This window comes from Aureobasidium subglaciale (genome assembly GCF_000721755.1).
Source record: "Aureobasidium subglaciale EXF-2481 unplaced genomic scaffold scaffold_11, whole genome shotgun sequence".
NCBI lineage: Eukaryota > Fungi > Ascomycota > Dothideomycetes > Dothideales > Saccotheciaceae > Aureobasidium > Aureobasidium subglaciale.
In genome coordinates, this window is record NW_013566984.1 from 120,510 (window position 1) to 140,928 (window position 20,419).

A 20,419-nucleotide genomic window follows, 5' to 3' on the forward strand; every position below is an offset into this window, starting at 1 on the left:
GCGAGTTCGTTGCATAGATGCGGAGTGACCATAACCGCCGAGCGCATGTCATAGCATCCACTCGAGGGGGATATACCAGACGTCATGTTCAGCAAGGGATGGTTTGACATTCATCTCTATTTCTCTTAGTCAGCCATGTATTCAAAAATTGGTTGATGAAGCAGGGCAGAGGAGAGAATGTGCGTCATGAAAAAATTAGAGTGTTGTTGCGTTTTTAATCTTCATCGAAAAGACTCTGGGTTAAAAGGTTTTAATCCTTCGCATGGATTGGGTGATGTGTGAGAAAGAGAGAGAGAGAGCGAACACTGACCTGATAGAAGAGATGGTGTCGAGTCGAAGCTAGATGATGGCTGTGTTGACCGACACCATGATTGAAGTCCAAGTAGTGAGGTTGAAAGACGATGGACGAGACGTGTCAGAAGCCTTGCCAGCTTTGGCGAAGATTCTGCAAGGCGGTATCCCGGCATCTCCCGCGACGTCATTGGCCGTGCTCAAAGAGAAAGTCCAGTTGCGGCTGCCAAATGATGCAAAGGTCGTCTGCGACATGCTGCTGACGAAGAAAGAGCATTTAAACCTCCAACCAAGTCCACAAATACCCCCAAATCACATCAAAATCAACTGGACGCATAACACACTGTACCGTACGCAGTCTAACACGGAAAACGTAGTAATAAAGAACCACGAAATCCTACAGACAAATGCATGACGGAGCAGTGTATCACGGTGTTCATCTTCATTGTTGATTGTTGAAAGAGTGATTGAGTTGGGTATCAAGACTCAGGCTCAGAAGCATCGCCCTGTCTTCCTGCCAAAGCAAACCGCAAAGAAAACCAAGCAAATCGCATATATACAGATCATTCGTCCAACGTCATTCTCCGTGCTGCAAACCATATGCGCGAATTGCCTATCTCTTGAAGAATCGAAGCTCAAGGTGGCGGAGAGGGATGTACGTAAGGAGAGTGAAGGCAAAGGTAAGCTCGTTGGCAATGTCACCGCCGCTGTCGCCAATGAGGATAGCGAGAGGGCCAGTGAACCAAGTCTCGACCATGCCGAGACACCAACCGACGACACCGATAAGGAAAGCGAAGAGACCGGCAAGACCAATTGGCAATCTTGAAGGAGTGTTCCAGCCGTCAAGATCGTAGTTTGCAAAATCACCCTTGCGGAACCAGTAATGCTCGAGGAACACGATGACGAAGTAGGAGGTACCCCAGTATCCGAGCAGAGACAGGAAGTTCTCCAGGTACTCGAGTAGGTGATCGCGACCAGCAACAGCAATAGCAGTGACAGCACCAAAGACGACGAGAACCCAGAAGGTACGAGGGATCTTGGCCAAAGGACGTGCAAACTGCTGGATTGACAAGGCGCATGAGTAGAGGTTGAGCGCATTCATACCAACAGCACTGAGCACGAGCAAGACAAGAATGAACTTGGCGAAACCGCGAGGGAAGAGCATCTTCTGGATGAGGTAGCCGAGACCGTCTTCGTAGGCAGCACTCCATTCGTCGTCGACTTGCATGGCAGTGCCGACACAGCATCCAAGGACCATACCAATGCAGGTAGGAATGCTGATGCCAAGAGTGCAGAGAGTGAAGACCTTGACCTTGGAAGTGTTGATAGGGTAGTGGACGTAGTAATCCGCGGCAATGGTCGCCCAGGAGCAGGAACTACCGTACACGACTGATAACAGGGAGAGAACGTTTCCAGCGAGGTTGGCGCCATGAAGCTGAGTGTCGACGATGTTGACAGCATGGGGGGCAGCCATGCCGTACATGATCATGAAAACAATGAAGAAGACGAACCACGCGTACTTCTCGTAGTAGAGAATGGCCTTGAGACCGCAGAAGTTGATGACACTGCTACCAAGAGCAATGATAACACAACCCAGAGCGGAAGACACCTTGCCATCCGATACAGCAGTAAGGGCAAGACCTAAACGGTTAGCGCCTGTCTTTAAGTTGTCATCTAATGTACATACCACCAGTGATGCAACCGACAGCACTCCAGCCAGCTTGAGAGATGATGTTGAGGACAGCAATGAGCTTTGTGGGGTACCAGCCGAAGCTGTAGCGAGTGATGGACATTGATCGAAGACCAGTACCAGGGCCAAGGGTAGCACACCAACCGGCAACACTGGCTCCGAGCAAAGTACCGAAGATCGTGATGCAAATGCTCTGGCCGAGGGTGAGACCCCAGGTGGGTCCGAGGAACCCTGTTGACATGCAAGACAAGTTCATGATACCACCACTCCAAAGCAGGGCCATGACTGCCTGGTTGTGCCACTTCTGAGGAACCTTTTCTTCAGGCAACTTGCGACGAATGGCTTGAGACTCGATACCAAGCTTTCGATCCAGGGTTGCTTCCCATCCACATAGCGTGTCGAGGATACCGCCGCTCTGGACCGGGACCTCGTTGACGACCTCTGTAGAACCCTGAGCACTGCCAACATCAACGTTGACATCCTTCTCGTCAGGGTGCAGCCTGCCGGCCTTTTCTTCGTCGTAGAACTCCGTCATGATTATTCTCCTCTGTCGATAGCCGGGTTGAAGATCGTTGGCTGAAACTCGACTGCAACAAGGCAGAGGGAGAAGGGTCAATGAGAATGACGAAGGGAGAGGTGGAGGGGTGACGGTCGGAAGAAGAGTGGAAGTTGAGCACACGACACGTCAAAACTGGCAGGGCGTCGCCGATATTTTATTTTTGAGCGTGTGTGTTCGCGAACCCCGCCAGCCCACCGTCTCACCTCTGAATTTGGCAGCTCGTTATGAAACTCGGAGAGAGATCTGCCGTTATCAGCTTCTAGAATCCTGCCGAGGTCATGGTACGACCAATTAGATGTCTAAGCGGTGACCTCCGTAGACCCTTATCGGTTTAGCCGGAGGACAAAGCTCGCAGGCGAAAAAGAGTGTGCATCGCTAGCGAGAATGTTTTATGGAGTCGCTGATAAAAGAACCAGCTTCCTGGGTCCTGTCACGCCGTTGAAGATGCCGTCATGAGCCAGTCCGTCGTCGTAGACCCAGCAGAGGCGCCAGAATATACTACCAGAGTTGGGTGCGACGTCTTAAGGAAGACTGGTTTCCAAAGTCGTGACCCTTCAAGGTTTGATAGAGCGGGCGAAAACGTTTTGGTGCCAAGTAAACTCAAGCCTCTTGTAGTTGGCTTGTATCTTTCACCAATTGCTGTCTTCCTTAAGCGACAAGAGGCACACCATATCAATCGTTAATAATGGTTACGGCGCCGTCCGACACAGCGACACAGTGGTCGAGATAACCTATCTTGTCCAGTCAAGCTGTAGGTGAAATCAATCTGAAGGCGTTGCAAGTGTTGCTTGCTGGGTATATTGCCAAGTAGATAAGGCGCACATAAGCCATGGACAAGACGGCAGCGGCAGCCCTCGTCTGTTCCCAATAGCAACGACCTCCTCCTGGCGCTTTGCAAGGCTTCTCGATGCGAATTCTGCGGTCGCTCGAAGTTGTCTTTTTTGTCAATGAGTCACAGATCGACTGCCTTAGCGAATCGACGAGACCAGTCGATTACATCCAACTTTGGAGACACATCCCAGCGCTTCAGACCACATCCACAGAGGACTGACATCATGAGACTTGGGCAGTACTTTGGCAAGCTCTGAGGTATGCATTGTGGTAAATTGCCAATTGAGAAACAAAGGTAAGAAGCAGGAGGAAGCTGCGAACATGGAGGGAATCGAAGGATGTAAGCACGGACCAGATGTGATTCATGGAATGGCAAGCACTCTGACCTGTCAGCCTTTAATCGATGGGTAGCTCTATCGCCTGCGATAAAGATGGGAAAGTTCAACAGATGATCTGGCACCTTCAGACTGTTTTCCAGATTCAAGGATTGTGTACTTGTAAACAAGCACTACCTATCTTCCTTCCAATTCGCGACACCGAGAGGATGCTTGGCTCTCAGGCAGCAAGATATATACTTGGCAGACTTGGGTCCAATGCTGTAATATGTCTACATACCTTAGACTATGAAGTTACCACTCTTGTATTCCAACATCATATCCATCAATTGATTTAGTCACAATAACATGTCTCTCGAGGTCACGCCCTTGACGGAAGCCGACATCGACGCCTACATCCGGGTATACTGGAACGCCTTCACTGCAGTGGAGGGCAACTTGGAATCGGTCTTCTTTCCCGAAGGTCTTACGGAGCCCGTGCGAGAATATCTGCGCAGTGGATTCGACTTGTCTGACCCTTCCTTCTCTTATATCCTCGTGCGGGACAGCAGCACCAAGACAGTCCTGTCTGTCGCGGGTTGGTACCACCAAACCAAACATCTAACCGACCAAGAGATATCGGACAAGGAAGAAAAGGCGAGGAAAGAGCGCGCGGAGCAGAAGCCTGTTCCCGGTGTCAACTTCACCGCAGTGAGTGATCTTCGTGAAGTGCAAACGAAGACCAGACGGGAGATCTTGGGAGGCAAGCCGCACGCATTGTTGAAGCTACTTGCGACGGACCCGACAGCTCAGCGACGGGGAGCCGGTGCTGCTGCGTTGAGATGGGGCTTGGAGAAGGCGGATGACCTGGGATTGCCAGTCTACCTAGAGGGCTCCGTCATGGGCAAATATCTCTACACCAAGAACGGGTTCAAAGATGTAAGCATTCGTGGATATGAAACATACATGAGAGCAATGCTGACACTGTGACCCTTCAGATCCGCGAGTTCCCCATAGATACCGCTAAGTATGGGCGACCACACACCGTGCCGCATTGGTGCATGCTCAGGGAGGCGAAGCATATAGATCAATAGAGGCTAGAAGTCGATGTTATGTGGGTGCAGTGAAGTGAGGATCCGGATCTGGACCTTAGTGACAGCTGCTACGCTGTGAGAATTGTTCAAGGTCAAGAGACGGTTCCGCAGGTGGTACAAGGGTCTGAAGGACTCTTGGCTTTTCGGCGGCATGGCCGGCCCCCCGACAGGTTATTCCTTTTCTCGTAACCACGGGTCTTATTCTATTTCATCATTGCTTCCGCCATGCCGCTCTGTCGCTTCTCTGTTTGTGAGCTTCGCGGTGATGACCGCTCACGAGTCTAGTGCCCCCTGAGGTAAGTATGATGCCATGCTTAATGATGTTTCAGCGGCTAGCAAGCGACATCATTCGGTGTGTCTGCTTCTAGCAAAACTGCACCACGTTGTCCTTCTGTGCAGATTAATGACTTGGCCAATAATAGATTGGGTTTTATATCATGACACGAACAGAGCAGCTTGTCAAGACGAAGATTCGAGTCTCTCAAGCCCCAAGGCCGGAGCATAGGTATCTTACACGGTGCGGTGTCTCCTGGTTAACATGAACAGTCTGCTGGCCTCTCCCAAGTTCTACCTCGTTCTCTACCGGCGTCAGGATCACATACGAGGACTTCACGAACCCCTTTTCACGCTCAGTATTGGCTGGCGTAAGGCCGTCAATTGTGATAGGTATAACTCTTCGTGCGAAACAAAGGCCACTTTAAGCGTCTTCTCTCACCTTCTTGGAGGGAATTGTCAAGAGGTTGGTAATCCGCTGTTCAATACTGGTACTGCGAAGTCTCTTCTGCTCTATGAATGGGTATCTTTGGCCGCTCTTCCGTTCTCCATTGACTTTTGTGTGTGGTCGCGGCATTCGTCCTCGTTACGGCCTTGTGGAAGGTCCAGGTACACTATGTATTGCGGTCCAATTCTCAGCAAGGGCTTGCATCAGGCATATAGTGACATGCCTGGCTCTCCGCAACTGCTCTACAGTGTTTTCGGTCGGTACGTTCAGAAACATGACGGGCAGAAGTTCTGGTAGACGCGAGCCGCCAATGGGACGGCCCTTTCTCCTCCAGTGTTCGGCGAGCACGGAATAGTAGAGGAAGTCGCAAATGAAGTGTCCTGGATCGGAGCTCTTGCGGATGCGCACGGCACCGAGTTCGGGCGAGACTTCTGGTGCGTCGAGCAGCTTGGAGCGCCAGCGGGCAAAGACATCGTCTATGTCAAGTGTGGTGTAGAGGGACTTTGGGCAGTCTCGAAAGAAGGATTCGCCGTCGTTCTTGGGAAGAGTGTGGCCTGTGATGTCCTCGGTCTCATGGTAGCCGTCGCGGCGACTGACTCTCTCAATCGAGTAAGAGTCCTGGCCGGGGCGCATGCCAAAGTGCAGCCAGATGTCGGCCTCATGGCCGTAGGCGTCGTAGAGACGTGGGACGAGCGATCGGACCTCGTTGTAGATGACTGGTATGTCGTAGGGGTGGATGACGACGCGCACGGGGATGGGGCACCTGGACGTGGCAGGAAGGAACTTCGGCAACGTCGTCACAATCGAGTAAGAGAGATTCCCAGAGCCAACACCATCATACGGCTAGAATGGCAGCAATGTCAGTAACGGACTTGCTGGAGGCAGTGGTGGCCGGGCATTGTTGACGCCTGACGCTGCTGTCTTGTGCGGTGCTGTGCGGCGACTTTGTCCGGAGACATTGGAAGCGTCACGACCGCACTGCTATGAGCATGGGGCATGGGCCATGGCGCATACAGCGCGCGTCACCAAAGCATTCTGTCACGACGCGACATGTCTGACCAGCTGGAGCTCTGTACTTACTCCGAAGCCTGTGACCAGGATAGAGACGTGTTTGGCCATTGTGCTTCAGTCCATGGGTCGAGGTAGAGACCCGTTGCGTGCACTGGATGTGGCTGCGAATGAGACGGTCTGGGGAAGGTTCTGTGCAAGCGACCTAGTCCGGAGACACCGAAGGGCAGCTGCGTGCTTTATGGACTCGACTCTCGAGATGCTAGTCTTTCGCTCTTGCCCTCGTAACAACCACGCCTCCGACAGTCGAGCCTTGCCCAACCCACCCCTTCCTCTGCCCCACTAGAGAATGGCTGATGGAGTCTGGTCCGCAACACCTCTGCCACATGAGGTCGCTGTCTTTGACATCCGGCACTAGCTTTACGCCTGCAGAGACCATAGCCGCACATAGGGGCCACTCAGCCCAAGCTGATTCGTCCTGTCAAGCACAGGTAGTGTCATCCGGCCCAGACTCCGTTCATAACCTCAGTCCTTGAGCTGCTTGACTGGGCACAAGGGACAGGCCGTGCTGGATCCCGCGTAATGCGTGGTCGCCCGACGCCCAAACCCGGCGGAGTTGGTCCCGCCGGTCGAGAATAGGGCTTCCAAAAGGCATGCGCAGCCGGCGTCAAGTACATCAGGGGTTTGCCATCCAGTCGAGGCATGAGTTGTGCGTTTGCTAACGTTTCCATCCCTCGGGAACACTTCGTCACTTTGCTTGATGGAACAATCCTTTTCTCTTGCATCTTGGAAGAGTCGTCTCTATCGTGCCACATTCAGTTATGTACGTCGAGAACGATATCTCGGAGTTGTCAAACGCTGGAGACTCTTGCTAGACACCAGCAGATATGTATCTTCGGGGCACTAGTATCACCATCGGATCTGATCGAGATGTGCTACGGCAATCAATGGAGCACGATATAGCAATAGTGACCCGGTAACGCTCCTGAAGTCAAAGACTCATGCGACAAGTGTATGGCTCTGTTAGGAATGTTTTATTCTTGGTAGATATATTATTTGGGTGGCCTGTAACGACAACTGAGAGGGATTGTAGTCGGCTACTCCAGTTTCTGATTCGGAATTCACTCCGAATACTATGCGTCAGCATGGCAATCTCCAATTTCGATCCTGGTCCGCCGCAGGACTTTAAAGCTGCACGACTTTGACCTCGGCCGCCTTGCGCAATCTGTTCATGACAGCCGCCGCAATATCGCCTTCCTCGTCATCAATGCCCTCAACCACAATTGCATCCACATTCTTGCGATCCAGTTCCCTCAATGCTGAGAAGAGGCCACGCGCCACGCTCGCAGTGTCCGGCCCAATGCACATGTCCCACACAGTGAAGCTTCTACCAACATCTTCGAGTTGAACTTCCTCCGCATGTAACTGCTTCTGGTGATGAGAGGTTTCTTGCAGCATGACTTCGAGAGGTGAGGCGGAGGAACCAGCGCCTATCGGAGGTGGCTCCAGTGAACCCAGTCTACCCGCCACCTCATCCTTGGCACCACTCTCTTTGTCACCTTCCAACATTGTCTGCCACTTCTTCGTCCTGACAAACCCCAGACTACCTTTTACGCCTAGTTGACGTGCTAGATCTGAAGAAGAAGGTTGCGTGCCTCCTGTAGCTTCCACCAACATGACAGGTGCTTTTGGTGAGTAATGTCGATACTTCATACCCGGGGCCCTCGGCGCGGCATCTCCTTTCAATGAAATATCGTGGTAGCCTACCACCGTGTTCTCCCAACCAGGTACTGTTTTGATCGAATCGATTCCTATGCCACCAGGTCTGAGCACTGCCGGAGGGGAACTTAATCCGTCTACCACTGTGCTTTCAACGCCAACGTCGCAAGGGCCGCCATCTACAATCAGCTCAATGCGGCCATCCAGATCGTATCGTACATGTTCCGCTGCTGTGGGTGATGGTTTCGTTGAAGCGTTCGCCGATGGTGCTGCTACGGGCACATCCGCAGTCTTTATCAATGCCAGTGCGAGCAAATCACGAGGCATCCTGGCGCCGAAAGTGCGCAGTCCCGCTGTGACCTCTAGAGCCAATTCAGAGTTCTCTGGCACTGGCAGAATGATGGTGATCGGTCCAGGCCAGAAACGTTGAATCAGTGCATGGTATACTTGTGGGATAGGGTCGACTTCAGGCGATGAGCTAGACGTAGACAGCAGCCGTCGCAATTGTTTAAGTGATGCGATATGTACGATCAGAGGATTGTCAGATGGTCTCTGCTTGGCCTGGTAGATACCCTTGACTGCTGCACTGCGAGTTGCGTCGGCCCCGAGTCCATATACTGTCTCTGTCGGAAATGCGACTGGAATGTCTGAGCATTTGAGATGTGAGGCCGCTAGCTGTAGGTTCTTTCCGTCTTGTGTTGATGTGTCCAATTCCAGATCCCAGTCTTCCAGAGGCATTCCCGAATTTGTAGATCTGTCTGAGAAACGCCCCAATTTTGTTGGATCTATTGGAAGTATCTGGGTCTGTGGGACCTTCTCTCCTTGCGCCCGGACCTCGGCGGTGATGTGGTTTGAGCTCATGATGCGAAAGGTTCGATTTGAATGTGGTAAGTGAGCGCTTTGATGTGATGAGTGAAGCGTCCCAAAATTGCAAATTGATGTGTCGAAAATGAGTCTTGCCAGAAGTGATGAGGAGGTGAAAGTTAAGCGGGATGGCTGACGAAATAGTATTGCACGTCTCATGTAAAAGCAGAATGTATTCTGATAGAGCCTTTGGTCTGGAACAATTATTTTTCTTCTGGACGATGACCTCAACGCGAGCCAGGGAAAAAGCTTAATCTCCCAGTGCTTACATAATCCAGTGTCCTCGATTCTTCCACAACCATGTAAGAGAACCACGACTGAAACTCCAAATAGGACAGGACGATAGTGAGTATGATTTTGGACAGAAGGGACGATTACCAACACTTTATCCGATTGATGCAAGGATTCTTGGAGTTGCTAGGCTGGTCTACTGTTTGCATGCCGCTTGTTGTCCCGACGTTGAATCCAAGCCACACCACACTCCACGCGAAGGATGGCGAATCAAGCAGATGAATCAGACCAGGCTTGCATACAGGAGGTAAAACAGATATGAGTACATACAGATCCGTGCAAAATGCCTTGAGGGTAACTCGAAATCAGGGACAGGGGGCCCCTCTCAGCAGGTAATTTCAAGGAGAAAGGCCGCGTTAACAATTGTGCGGAAATGCATTGGGGGGTGATTGTGGTTGCATATATCGATTGAGCACAATGATTGTGTACAAAAGGCTGTCCGCGTGATCAGGTTCTGCACTTGAGGACTTGGGGACGTTGATCCTGCGTCGCATACTCTATGTTTAGATCTGTCCATCAAGGTGAGGATGAGCGGAGTAGGTGTGCTCTGCGACGAACCTCAAGCCTCAATCTTCGACCTTAGGCTTCGCGTCTCAAGAACGTTGCGCGACAGGTCCGAAGTCGTCTTCATGATCTATAAATTGAAGCGCTCAATCGTAGGTCATGCGGTCGAACACCTTCATGCAAAGTTCGAGCTTTTGGTCAAACTGTTAGGATTTGAACCAACGAACAGAACTTCCTCAAACCCCTGAGCGAGATTCTTCTGGAGACACTTGTCTTTGGAGCAAACTCAGAATTCGTTAAGTCATTGGTCGCTAACTTTGACAACCGTGTGATCGAAAACGCTTATCAGCGACAGCTTCCAACCCGCAACTTAGGCATATCGTGTCGATGGAGGCAGAGTGCACAGCTTCAACGGCGCCAATTGCAAGAAGGTGCGTGTTGTTCCGTACGTACGGCGCGGCCCACAGTTGATCGTGAGAGGTCTTTCAGTTTTAGAGTTGATGCCAGTACGCTGTCGGTACGTTTTATGCTCCGTTGATTTTGATTGGTGAGTGTGGGGAAGTTTAGCACACGCCCGCCGTGTGGTTTTTGCTTTTCCTTCTCATCACGAAACCACTTGGCATAACTCATATTGGATGCCAACATCTGTCTCACAACCCAGTCTACCCCTGAATTATTAGCGGTCGCTCTTCGTTCTTCTCATTGAAATGGCGAAAGCGATCGAGATCTTTAGCAGTGTTGGTAAAGCTCGAAGGGCGAAGAAGCGTGATGTGCTGTCTGCGAGACAGTCGAGAACAGCGCATATCAGTTTAGATCACGTTCAACGATGGCATGACCTGGTGTGAGGTAAGAACTTGTGATCTTCCTAGTCCCAAGCCCCAGCTTCTGTCTCTGCCGGTACAAGGGTTCTTTGATCCTCATGAAGTAAAAGCATACCCTGAGAAGGATCAAGTCCTCAAGCATGTACCCGGATAACATGGCAAATATGCTTCTCGAGTTTGGGCGCTCGCGACTTGGGCAGGATACCATGCGATCGACCAGGAAGGCACCGGTATGCCGCGCCTGGCAAGGATGCGATTGGACGCGCAAGTCCCAGAGAACGAACGGCATGCTTCAAGCGCTTCTCAGGAATGTCAATTGATAGTCGTTAGCATACTGGTACCGGAACGGCGTGGATGAGGTGATGTGTGATCTCATGTGAGAACTCGAATGCCAAGCCAACTTTGTTCGCTCTCGTAAATGTAGCAATACATGAATACCTTTCGATAGAGCGTCGGGTTCGACGGAGATGCAATGAGCGTGATCGCTTCGTAAAGGATATTGGCCACTGAAAAAGCACAGTACTTTCAGAGGGTCCTCGCGCCTCTGGGTGTCATTCATGCTATTGATATTGCAGACCTCGCATGACGATATACTCGGAGTTGTAAGGTCGATGCCGAGGGTATCTTTGAGACCATGTTCATAATCCGCGCATTGCTGTCAGAGCCATCTTGACTCTAGTCACTAGTGTCAGCCTTGTGTAGAAGCCCAAGCGATCAAACCTTCTAAATTCCGTGTGGAATATTGCTTGGGCCGAGTGCAACGGGTCATGCAGGAGGTAGAATGTGGCTGAAGTGGTGGTGGTTATCGGGACTCGGCAACGATCCGATGCTGTAGCTGCGAGGTGTCGCTGCTTCTGCTCTGCGACGATTTGACTACGATCTTGTAAGATTAGACTATCGAATTGCTTCTCCGTCCCCCACCGCAACCGGCTGTTGCTTCACTTTCGTTCATGCGCCATGGTAGAAGAATGATGCAGTGTATCAAGATTGTGTGCACTGCAATCTTGAATCGCACCCTCTCTGTAAGACGAGGACTCACCGAAACGAGAAACGAGGAAAACGCTGATACATTGCGACGTCATCAACACCAGAGTTCTCTTGTACTCCGGCCAAGTGAGATACCAAACTTGTCGTGGAGGGTAGGATAACGACAATTGAAATGAGGTGTGAAACGGAGCGCGTGCGTACTCGCTCAACCAATTATGAGTAAAGATAGACAAGGTGATGCCACAATGCAAACGTGGCGGCCAAGTTTTGCCAACAAATGTGGCTGTCGTGCCCCACAAAGCTGAGCATCCAAAACATGGTTTGGCATGATCTGCAACGACCCCGATCATTGGCTCGCTCAGCAGAGCCTCTCATCATGCGATGGATCAGAAGGTTGTATTGACATCGCGCGATCGGGAGCGAGCATCGCCCCCGAGTAACTTTGAACCATCCGAACCCTTCCTGAGCTTACTCGTTGGACGCGCGCCTATCGCATCGATTTCTGACCTCTTTTCGCTGCAAGACAGACCCACTTTCGTCAGAGTTTACACAGAAATCAACTTCCAAGGACCAAGATGGCTGCCGATCAGCAGGCACGTCACCTGCTTCCAGCGACTCCCGTCTACGCGTATCTTCAGTTCCACTCCTGCATTCCACGATCTTTGGGCTTTGTGAGATCCACGACATGTGTTTCTAGTCAAGAAGGTGTGGGTTTCGCTGCACGATAACCAACTCTAATCTCCTTCGTAAACATTGTGCAATTATAGCCTTTGGGACAAATACTGTACATATATTCATTCGTGCACCTTATCCTCCAACTTTCTTCATCCTACATCATCTTCTTATCTGAGACGTTGCCATCGTCTATCATACCAATCCTTCTGCTTTCCCCTGACATTCGCATTCCTTCCATCTCCACATCAACCATCGGCGACGCAGCGCATTATATCAACTTGATTGAAGCCGGTCTTCTTTCAACCATCATCTCATCATCGATCTAAAGCCAGAGCAATGTCTTCCACAGCTCCCGAAAAAGTAAATTCACCTTGATGAATCTGTATACCAATTGTGGCTAACAAGACTCCAGTCTCAACTCATTCAAACCTACATGATTCTGCACTCTCAGCAGACCAATGTTCGCCGTCGGCTATCGATCGACTCAAACTGCTCAAGCTCGTCCAGCAGTCCCTCGAGTAGCTCGCCTTCAGCATCTGCATCTCCTTCCTCATCCTTCGCATCGCCCTCACCCGCATTCTCGTTCTCAACGAAACAAACTCCACCCTCTGGCATGAGGAGACACTCTCGATCATCCTCGCTGGGCTCTCGCCGAAGCTCGCTTTCACCACCAACGTCACCAAACAGGACGAGCATCACATCTATTCCAGAAGAACCCTCAGCACCACCACCATTGACCATTGATGAGGTCAAGCTTGCCGACATCTCCTCCCGAATCAAGAATACTCTTACCGACTTGATAAATTGTGACGCTGTCAAGAACGACCCTAGAATGAGATCATGGGTCGCAACACGATTGATGGACGTCGAGCATGAGCTCAAGGAACAAAAAAGACGACGACACAGCTCTCACGCAGAGGATGCAGAGCTCATTGCATCGAATCTCCGTGTGTAAGGTGGTCAGGCGATGCCACCATGTTTCGGAACTTTTCCTTGGTCTGTAAAATGTTCTGGATATGCTCGGCCATGCTCCAAGAACTATGAGAACACGAACATTTACGACAGATTTGTGATTTTATTGTACAGCAGGCGCTTGAGGCGTTTGATCCACGACAGTATATACCCCCCTAGCAGCGCGCATATTTCTTATTGTATCAGTATCATCTTTACTCTCACATTACTCTGTCTTTCTCTTTTCCAAAGTGCGTGAGCAAAACCTGTGACTGCTGCTAGCAGACATGGTATGAGTATCACGAAGTCTCGTTCGAAAGGGTATGTGTTGATCCAGCGTATCTTTCGATGGACATGCACGACATCTCGAAAGTCTACAGCATCATACATCGCGACAATCCAGGCAAGCACTCCTGAAACGTTGGAATTTGGGACTTCAGGAGGTGGCAAGCATCGAAATCGCAGTCTTAGATTGTCTGCAGCGATGGCCGGATGGAAGTCATCCAACATCATCCTATGGTTCTCCAACGGGTACGAACGGGAATCTTTCGTTTGAGAATTTTCTCTCCTATTCATATCCGCGTCACTCTTTACACCTCTCCCAGCCGTGCATGAACGCAACAAGCTCGAACGTGTTCGTATAGGAGTAACTCGTTCCGACGGAGCCGCCATCTCCAAACTCGAGTCGTACACGACAGGCGACCGATATGTGTGGATGCGCAGAAATGTCGGCGAGATCGCAAACTTTACTGACATCGAACAACCTTAACTGGCGGGAACAGGACGGCTTTGACGTTCGAAGTCATCGTGGAAAAATGAAGAGATCTTCCTTCGATCTTTCCTCATTCGGTAGTCGCAAGGTGTGGCTGTGAAAATTGTTTCAATCGACTCTTCTTCACCGACTTTGCTGTCAACATTGACTCACGTGGTTTGGTGTTCGTATACATCGGAATGACCATGAAACAACTTCGTCGATGTCTGTGAATCCGGTCCGAAATCGGTAAGTATTGACGTTTGGGATGAGCTCGAACCCGACTCGACTTGTGATTCCCGGCTTGTTGATCGACGCGGGTGCGTGCGGAGGATCGGTCGGGTTATGACCATCGACACTCGTTCTTGAAGAAGACGGCTCGACTCAATGACGACCGATAGTTAGTGCATGCATGTAAGAACAATTCATCAGCACTGAACTTCCTATGTTTGGAAAGATGCTCCTGTTGCCAGGCGCAATGAGCTTTGTTCCCATCCAGCCGCTTCTCTCTTATCTAGCATCAGTCGAAGCTGTGTCGACAAACAGAGAAGGGCATCGAGATTCAGCTTGCAAGTCGTGACGGGTTGTCAAGGGATGGACATCGGTGCGGTCAACTCAAGAGACTGTTTGTGAAGATTTTCAGGATCGTCAAGGTCATCAGACCTTCTCTCCTTGTCGCGTGTCACGAATGAAAGAAGGCAGGAGATCAGCCTGCCACCGTGGCAGAAAACATCTGTTTTGCTGTTATTGCCAACAATACGAATAGAGTGCGTTTGGCTGGCATAACGAAATGAGTTACACGAAGTTTCATGACAGGCGGGTCAAATCGCGACGACAGCACTGAAAATGGCAGCCGAGATGAGGCATTGGCAAAGGAGCGCCAATTATTAGATACCTTTCCTCTTTCCTCGGCGACTTTATCGCATGATCGTTCTGTCAAAGGGCTCTGTGTGCTGTGATCAAGAGATTGGAGCGGCTGATGGGGATAGCGAATCACTGCCAGTCAAGACATTCGTACGCTGGCCCCAACCATGTGCTTGTCTTCTAGAGCCATCATCTAAACCACAACACCAGTGAGCGCATAGACCAGCCTTGAACCAGGATTAATTTCCTGCATGTGGGGGATGTGCAGAGCTCGGTTCGGACAGCAACACCCACAAGCGTTCGTCCCTGTCTCCCTCCCAGTCTCCCCCTCAGCGGTGATCCCCGTTCAACAAAGGCTGCATACATGCAAAAGCTCAAGTGAAGACGAGAGATATTGAGGCAAGAGATGCCGAAAGTAGCACCAACCACCACTCTCGTCGATATGCAAATTGCGATGAGCCTGCGGCGTGCCCTAACAGCCTTTGAGTCGTGGTCTCAAACGTTCAATAATGGTTGCCTCAGGCCCTGTGACTGACCAGCTGACGCAGGTTACATCTTGCTAGGTATTCTCAAGGCACGAAGCAGGCAAATACTTCAGGCGAAGAACTGGACGCAGCTTTGGCAGACTCACAGCCTTCCTGGAGAGCGCCCATCGCTCATCTTGACTGGACTGCTGTCGCTTACGCCATTCACTGGCGCCTATGCGCATGGCTCACACGATGCTAAGTTTTCAGCCCTCTAGCTTGTTGGGCCTGCTTCTTCAAAAACCGAAGAGGACGTGTCTCAGTTGTACATCGGCGAATACTACCTGGTGAATTGAGCGACAATCCATTGACCTCCCGCATGTGGCCTCAGCTAGATACCTACTCGAGGAGTCGAGGCTCCGTATCTGATGGGCCGCTCGGGAAGTTGCTTGTCATTTGGCCATGCTTCGAGCTTATGCAGGAACCCTTGTTGTCCTTGCAGTTTCCTACACCAAGACATTGAAAGCGAAAAAGGGTGGCGCTCAACGGCGAAGTTTAACCACCCAAGAATAACCAAAATTACTCGGAGAGACACAGCGCAAGCGGACATGGCAGCTGGGGCTGTGAACAGTGGCAATTTTTAGAGTCAATAGTCCGTTGGTGATTGCGCTAACATGTTCCTCACCATTAATTCAAGGACACAGCCACTGGCTGGAAGGATACGACTGTCGACGGCCCGCATTGGGGATGTGGGAAATTGCATCGTGCACATGGCTGCCGCCACTCCGAGTCGTGGACACGGGGAAGTCTGGCCATGGATCCCTGGGTGTTATTCGATCATGGTCTCCTGCTGCTTGCCGTGAAGACGCAAAGTTGCAGTGGAAAAGTACATTTTGCGATAGCGATACTGCCGGACGTTCTCACGGTTGAGAAGTCGTTGCTGGGACTTATCGCAGAAGGCTCGTTGACAGCAACGGCCGGGCGAATTCAAGAACCTAGATCCAATCTGAGCTGAGACCGACTCTGCCTCTCCAATCTCAGGGCTTTTTCTGCATATTTCGCTGGGTGCGGGCGTGGGCACTAACGATTAGCGGAGGAGCCGGTCTAAGGTGAGAGGCTTACGCCAAGGGTCAGTGCGAACAAACACTTGACCATGGCAACTCTGGTATATAAGGACTCGACCTATCCTCTGGTTAATGCTTTTCTTCTCCATCCACTACATTCGCTAATACATCAATCCAACTTCGACTCCGGTCTCACACTCGCTTCAGCAAACCAACCCAATAATATAATCACTCACCTTTTCCCCAAACCACCACCACCACCACCCAAAACCATCAAAATGCAGTTCACCATCGCCGCCATCGCTGCCTTTGCCGCCTCTGCCTCTGCCATGGCTCTTAACACCACTGCCCCTGCTGCCCCCGTCTACGTCACTGAGGTCGTTACCCAGTAAGTACTATGAAGCCTAGGAACCTATAAGGTCTTAGTATCACAAAGAACATTACTAATTGTATCTGCTCTAGCTTGACCACTTACTGCCCTGCCGCTACCGTTGTCACTGCTGGTTCCCACACCATCACTGTCACCGCTGCCACCACTCTTACCATTGAGGACTGGTAAGATAACTCGCGTTTCTGTGCAAATTCGTGGTTACTGACATGTATCAGCTCCTGCACTTTGACCCGCACAAGCACCCCTGCTGTCCCCACTGCTCCCGTTGCCACCGCTCCTGCTGTCACTGCCCCTTACAACAACGGCACTGTCGCCACCTCCACCATCTCCGGCCACGCTTCCGGCACTGGTGTTGCCAGCGGCAAGCCCTCCGCCTTTACCGGAGCTGCCGTCTCCAACAACATGATGTCCGGTGCCGCCGCCGCTGCTGCCGCTCTTGGTTTCGCTGTCCTCCTCTAAGTGCATCAACATAGCTGAGGTCTGAGATGGTTGTCATGTCTTTTTTCTCCTGTCATCTGGAGGCCTCGCGGCACTGAGATGCACAATCTGTACCTCTCGTATATCTTGTACATCTGCTTTTGGTGTTAATACTCTGCCTTTTCTTCTTTTTTTAATGATACCCCCATCTCACGGATGTGGAAATACGGTTATATACACTCCCCCTATCCGGGGGGTTTATTGGGCTTGCTGGCAATAGCACGAATGAAAAATATACATTCAAGACTTACATCTAATTCTCTCCGCACTGAGTCTGATGTACTCGCAACAACTTCTGCCTCTTACTATAATCGTCGGCGGGTCTGTACCCGCGTACGGATTGTGCCCAAGAAATCTGGTTTGCTAAGCGAGTTTTCCTGCTTTGGTGTCTTGGATTTGGAAAGAGCTGACGACGCAACAAGCGATGTTGCCTTGGCAAGTACGAAAAAGTATCCTCAGGAAGGATCGATCTCACCAATTCACAGGCCGAGTCCCCATTCGCTGACAGGAAGCAGTTGTTCGAGAAAGGGCAATCGAAACGAATGACAGTGTGAGTCGCAATCCTTGTCCGGCACGTGTGATGGCAAGGATTTATAGGCACATTTTGCACTCGAGAGAAACCCGTTTACAGATTTCACTGTCCTAGACATCTGCATTGCTGCATGGACTTACTATGAGATGCCACTGTCACCAAAATGATGCAAGGATGCTGACTTCTCAGATGGCTGTAGCAGATGCAGGGGTCAGTATGGACAGGCAGATATCAGAAGATTGTTTGGCAAGCGAACGAACATGATGTGTTTTCATGATCGCTGGAACATGACAAAGCAGCATGATGAGTCATATTGGTCGAAGATCATGACAAAAGATCATGACGAGGGGACATGGTGGCTCGGCAGCCGTTCCCAACAAAGGTGTCTGATATCAACCTATCATCTTGATCTTACCGCCCCCAACTTGGAGCGATCGCAGGTTGGGACGAATGAAGAGTAACCAACCTCCTACTTTTTGATGCCCACCACAATCAAGTTCCTCGGACTGTGCTTGAATTCAAACACAGGCTCAACCCAAGCATCAGCAACCTCGTCCTGCTCCTTGAGGAACAACCATCTATCGACCACAATAGCAGCTTCAATTACACCAGCGCTGAAAGCCATCAAACTCCACACTACACTCAACTCCTTGCCTCTCTCGGCAAATGTTTCCTCATAGTTGTTAATTTCTTCATCGGTCATGATTGCCATTCTCTCTTTGAACAAGTCTCCACGCTCAGGGTCGTTGACAAGTTTTTCCAACGCACCGCGGACATATGCGACGAAAGACACATAGCAAGATTTTCGCAAGGAGCCAAGGATGATGGGCGCAGTGCCACCACCAGCTGACCAGCCCAGTGGACTGCCATTATTGTTTTCCACATCGACAGGTTCGGGCGCTTGAATGATGCTTTTATCCATGAAAATCCTCTGCAGTAGAGCACGATAGAAGTGTCGCTTGAAGAAGGATTCACTATCTTTCTTTCCCCAATTCTGCGGTGCCTGCACAGCCATCATGCGGGCAGTGATGTTTAGACGAAGACCTTTTCCTGTGGTTGTGTCTTCATTGCAGAGACGTGAAGACATTGGGAACCCGTGAGGATCACAGGCTGCGGCTGTTTCGGCGAGACGTGGGTGATCGGTTCGAAGGGATGGAATCTTGTAGGTTGGAGGGCCAAGACGTTCAGATATGAGGTTATAGCAACATCCAACTAGCGCGACGGCTGAGACAGACGGATTAAGAAGAAGAGAGCGGATGCCGTGGTGGACCAGATTACCACAGCTATGGAGTGAGATTACTAGGAGTCTCGGGTCTTGTGCTTTGATTGAGTCGTCGATCTGTAGGTTTCCTTCGATGAAGTTGTCGGGAATTTGTTTGGAGGTGGGTGCTTCCGATCTGGTTGCTGTAATGTCATCGCTGACCTTCTCGCGGACAGCGTCTTGATCAACGATTTGTGGTACTACTTTCGAAAGATCACCATCCTTGATGTAGTGCTCGACGTATTGGATGCTTCCGACTCCTGAGTTCGAGATTTTCAGTGTCGCCTGTGCGGTTTCTTCTTCGGCAGGTACTCCTGCTTGGGACTCTCTTTCTCCTTTGAGATCCAATTTTTGCAGTTCCTTCTCCGAGATACCTTGCTCGGCCGCCATTGCTTGTTGTTGGATTCTCCATTCTTTCTTATTCCTCATAATCTGTTGTTTTGGGGCTAGTTTGGCAAGCACATCCCAGTTCCTCGCTCCTTCGATATTGTGGGCGCGGCTCTCCAAAGCAATCACATTCTTGTTGTAGGGTTCTGACGCCAGCGCTCTGCCCAAGTAATTCTGTCCAGCTCCAAAATCGACCAGATGTGTGAGTTCAGAATGTCTAGATTCGGCGTACTCAGTGGTCAATTTATCCAAGTAACGACAGAGATTATCAACTTCGTGGATTTTTTTGATATTCATTCCAACTGCAACTTGTCGTGCCAGAGTATGTGAAGTCTTGGGTCCATTTGCTCCGTGTTCATCCTTTCTGTGAATAGGTGTATGCTCACGTCGCAAAGATAGTTTCCTGATTTGCTTGATGTATCGTAATAAACTTTCCGGCGGTACTGGACCTTCTCTCCAAAAATCTGCTTGCTGGCTGAATTTTCCCAAGTCCTCTCGCATGAGTAGATCCAGGATGTCCATTATGTCATGCTCTTTGAAGAAAGATCGCCATTCCGGAGCTATGACCAAAGAATATAGATCCGGCTTTCTTGTGAAGAAGTCCAAAACATGAACACCACCGCAAAGAGTGTGTAATAGTTCTGACGATCCAATAAAGTCCAGTAGTGATTCGACATATTGCTCTGAGCTCTCAAACTCTGGCGAGCACGGCAGAGCACTTTCCGGACCCATTGTTGTATGTAATCAGTCGTACAGACAAGATGATGATATCTGGGGAATGATGCGAGGTTGTAGGAGCGGGGTTCAATACCTCCTTCCAGATTGTCTGTGTATGCAAATGTATAAAATAATTTGGCTGGAGAAAATGGAAAGAAATGCGGCTCAAAGTCTAAAGACCGCGTCTAAAA

General features: G+C 50.5%; 10 protein-coding genes across 10 annotated transcripts; 4 read left to right on the forward strand and 6 right to left on the reverse strand.

The window, feature by feature from the left end:
* Nucleotides 1-693: 693 nt before the first annotated feature.
* AUEXF2481DRAFT_227469 (uncharacterized protein) lies at nt 694-2,754 on the reverse strand. The gene is made up of 2 exons (XM_013488192.1): nt 1,979-2,754; nt 694-1,932 (listed from the first exon to the last, which is right to left on the reverse strand). The coding sequence occupies exons 1-2, from the start codon at nt 2,514-2,516 to the stop codon at nt 905-907; spliced, it is 1,566 nt and encodes a 521-aa protein (XP_013343646.1). The 5' UTR covers nt 2,517-2,754; the 3' UTR covers nt 694-904.
* Nucleotides 2,755-3,601: 847 nt separating this feature from the next.
* AUEXF2481DRAFT_40175 (uncharacterized protein) lies at nt 3,602-5,061 on the forward strand. The gene has a single exon (XM_013488043.1). It carries the CDS (start codon nt 4,055-4,057, stop codon nt 4,673-4,675), a length of 621 nt encoding a protein of 206 aa, XP_013343497.1. The 5' UTR covers nt 3,602-4,054; the 3' UTR covers nt 4,676-5,061.
* A 577-nt stretch (nt 5,062-5,638) lies between these two features.
* On the reverse strand, nt 5,639-6,619 carry AUEXF2481DRAFT_5197 (uncharacterized protein; the record flags this gene model as incomplete). Its single annotated transcript, XM_013487921.1, has 2 exons — nt 5,639-6,343; nt 6,581-6,619. The coding sequence occupies 2 exons, from the start codon at nt 6,617-6,619 to the stop codon at nt 5,639-5,641; spliced, it is 744 nt and encodes a 247-aa protein (XP_013343375.1).
* Nucleotides 6,620-7,239: 620 nt separating this feature from the next.
* AUEXF2481DRAFT_97878 (uncharacterized protein) lies at nt 7,240-8,965 on the reverse strand (the record flags this gene model as incomplete). The annotated part of the gene is made up of 2 exons (XM_013488193.1): nt 7,240-7,933; nt 8,123-8,965. 2 exons carry the CDS (start codon nt 8,963-8,965, stop codon nt 7,694-7,696), a joined length of 1,083 nt encoding a protein of 360 aa, XP_013343647.1. The 3' UTR covers nt 7,240-7,693.
* A 313-nt stretch (nt 8,966-9,278) lies between these two features.
* On the forward strand, nt 9,279-9,958 carry AUEXF2481DRAFT_40177 (uncharacterized protein). Its single transcript, XM_013488044.1, has 2 exons — nt 9,279-9,817; nt 9,879-9,958. Exon 1 carries the CDS (start codon nt 9,443-9,445, stop codon nt 9,602-9,604), a length of 162 nt encoding a protein of 53 aa, XP_013343498.1. The 5' UTR covers nt 9,279-9,442; the 3' UTR covers nt 9,605-9,817; nt 9,879-9,958.
* A 2,414-nt stretch (nt 9,959-12,372) lies between these two features.
* Nucleotides 12,373-13,530, forward strand: AUEXF2481DRAFT_40184 (uncharacterized protein). Its single transcript, XM_013488045.1, has 2 exons — nt 12,373-12,729; nt 12,782-13,530. Exons 1-2 carry the CDS (start codon nt 12,706-12,708, stop codon nt 13,322-13,324), a joined length of 567 nt encoding a protein of 188 aa, XP_013343499.1. The 5' UTR covers nt 12,373-12,705; the 3' UTR covers nt 13,325-13,530.
* On the reverse strand, nt 13,187-14,377 carry AUEXF2481DRAFT_40185 (uncharacterized protein). Its single transcript, XM_013488046.1, has 2 exons — nt 14,246-14,377; nt 13,187-14,186 (listed from the first exon to the last, which is right to left on the reverse strand). The coding sequence occupies exon 2, from the start codon at nt 14,074-14,076 to the stop codon at nt 13,516-13,518; it is 561 nt and encodes a 186-aa protein (XP_013343500.1). The 5' UTR covers nt 14,077-14,186; nt 14,246-14,377; the 3' UTR covers nt 13,187-13,515.
* A 1,352-nt stretch (nt 14,378-15,729) lies between these two features.
* On the reverse strand, nt 15,730-16,009 carry AUEXF2481DRAFT_40188 (uncharacterized protein; the record flags this gene model as incomplete). The annotated part of the gene is made up of 1 exon (XM_013488047.1): nt 15,730-16,009. One exon carries the CDS (start codon nt 16,007-16,009, stop codon nt 15,791-15,793), a length of 219 nt encoding a protein of 72 aa, XP_013343501.1. The 3' UTR covers nt 15,730-15,790.
* Nucleotides 16,010-16,741: 732 nt separating this feature from the next.
* On the forward strand, nt 16,742-17,313 carry AUEXF2481DRAFT_5200 (uncharacterized protein; the record flags this gene model as incomplete). The annotated part of the gene is made up of 3 exons (XM_013487922.1): nt 16,742-16,851; nt 16,926-17,018; nt 17,070-17,313. The coding sequence occupies 3 exons, from the start codon at nt 16,742-16,744 to the stop codon at nt 17,311-17,313; spliced, it is 447 nt and encodes a 148-aa protein (XP_013343376.1).
* An 815-nt stretch (nt 17,314-18,128) lies between these two features.
* On the reverse strand, nt 18,129-20,330 carry AUEXF2481DRAFT_40191 (uncharacterized protein). The gene has a single exon (XM_013488048.1). The coding sequence runs from the start codon at nt 20,241-20,243 to the stop codon at nt 18,333-18,335; it is 1,911 nt and encodes a 636-aa protein (XP_013343502.1). The 5' UTR covers nt 20,244-20,330; the 3' UTR covers nt 18,129-18,332.
* Nucleotides 20,331-20,419: the final 89 nt, after the last annotated feature.

Bases quoted from the DNA above. Each gene is read 5' to 3' on its own strand.
- AUEXF2481DRAFT_40184 (XM_013488045.1), top strand. From the start codon at position 12,706: ATGTCTTCCACAGCTCCCGAAAAA. The intron at 12,730-12,781 runs GTAAATTCACCT...ACAAGACTCCAG, and splicing joins CTTCCACAGCTCCCGAAAAA to TCTCAACTCATTCAAACCTA.
- AUEXF2481DRAFT_40191 (XM_013488048.1), bottom strand. From the start codon at position 20,243: ATGGGTCCGGAAAGTGCTCTGCCGTGCTCGCCAGAGTTTGAGAGCTCA.
- AUEXF2481DRAFT_40175 (XM_013488043.1), top strand. From the start codon at position 4,055: ATGTCTCTCGAGGTCACGCCCTTGACGGAAGCCGACATCGACGCCTAC.
- AUEXF2481DRAFT_40177 (XM_013488044.1), top strand. From the start codon at position 9,443: ATGATTTTGGACAGAAGGGACGATTACCAACACTTTATCCGATTGATG.
- AUEXF2481DRAFT_40185 (XM_013488046.1), bottom strand. From the start codon at position 14,076: ATGTCAGTAAAGTTTGCGATCTCGCCGACATTTCTGCGCATCCACACA.
- AUEXF2481DRAFT_227469 (XM_013488192.1), bottom strand. From the start codon at position 2,516: ATGACGGAGTTCTACGACGAAGAAAAGGCCGGCAGGCTGCACCCTGAC. The intron at 1,933-1,978 runs GTATGTACATTA...CTAACCGTTTAG, and splicing joins TGTCGGTTGCATCACTGGTG to GTCTTGCCCTTACTGCTGTA.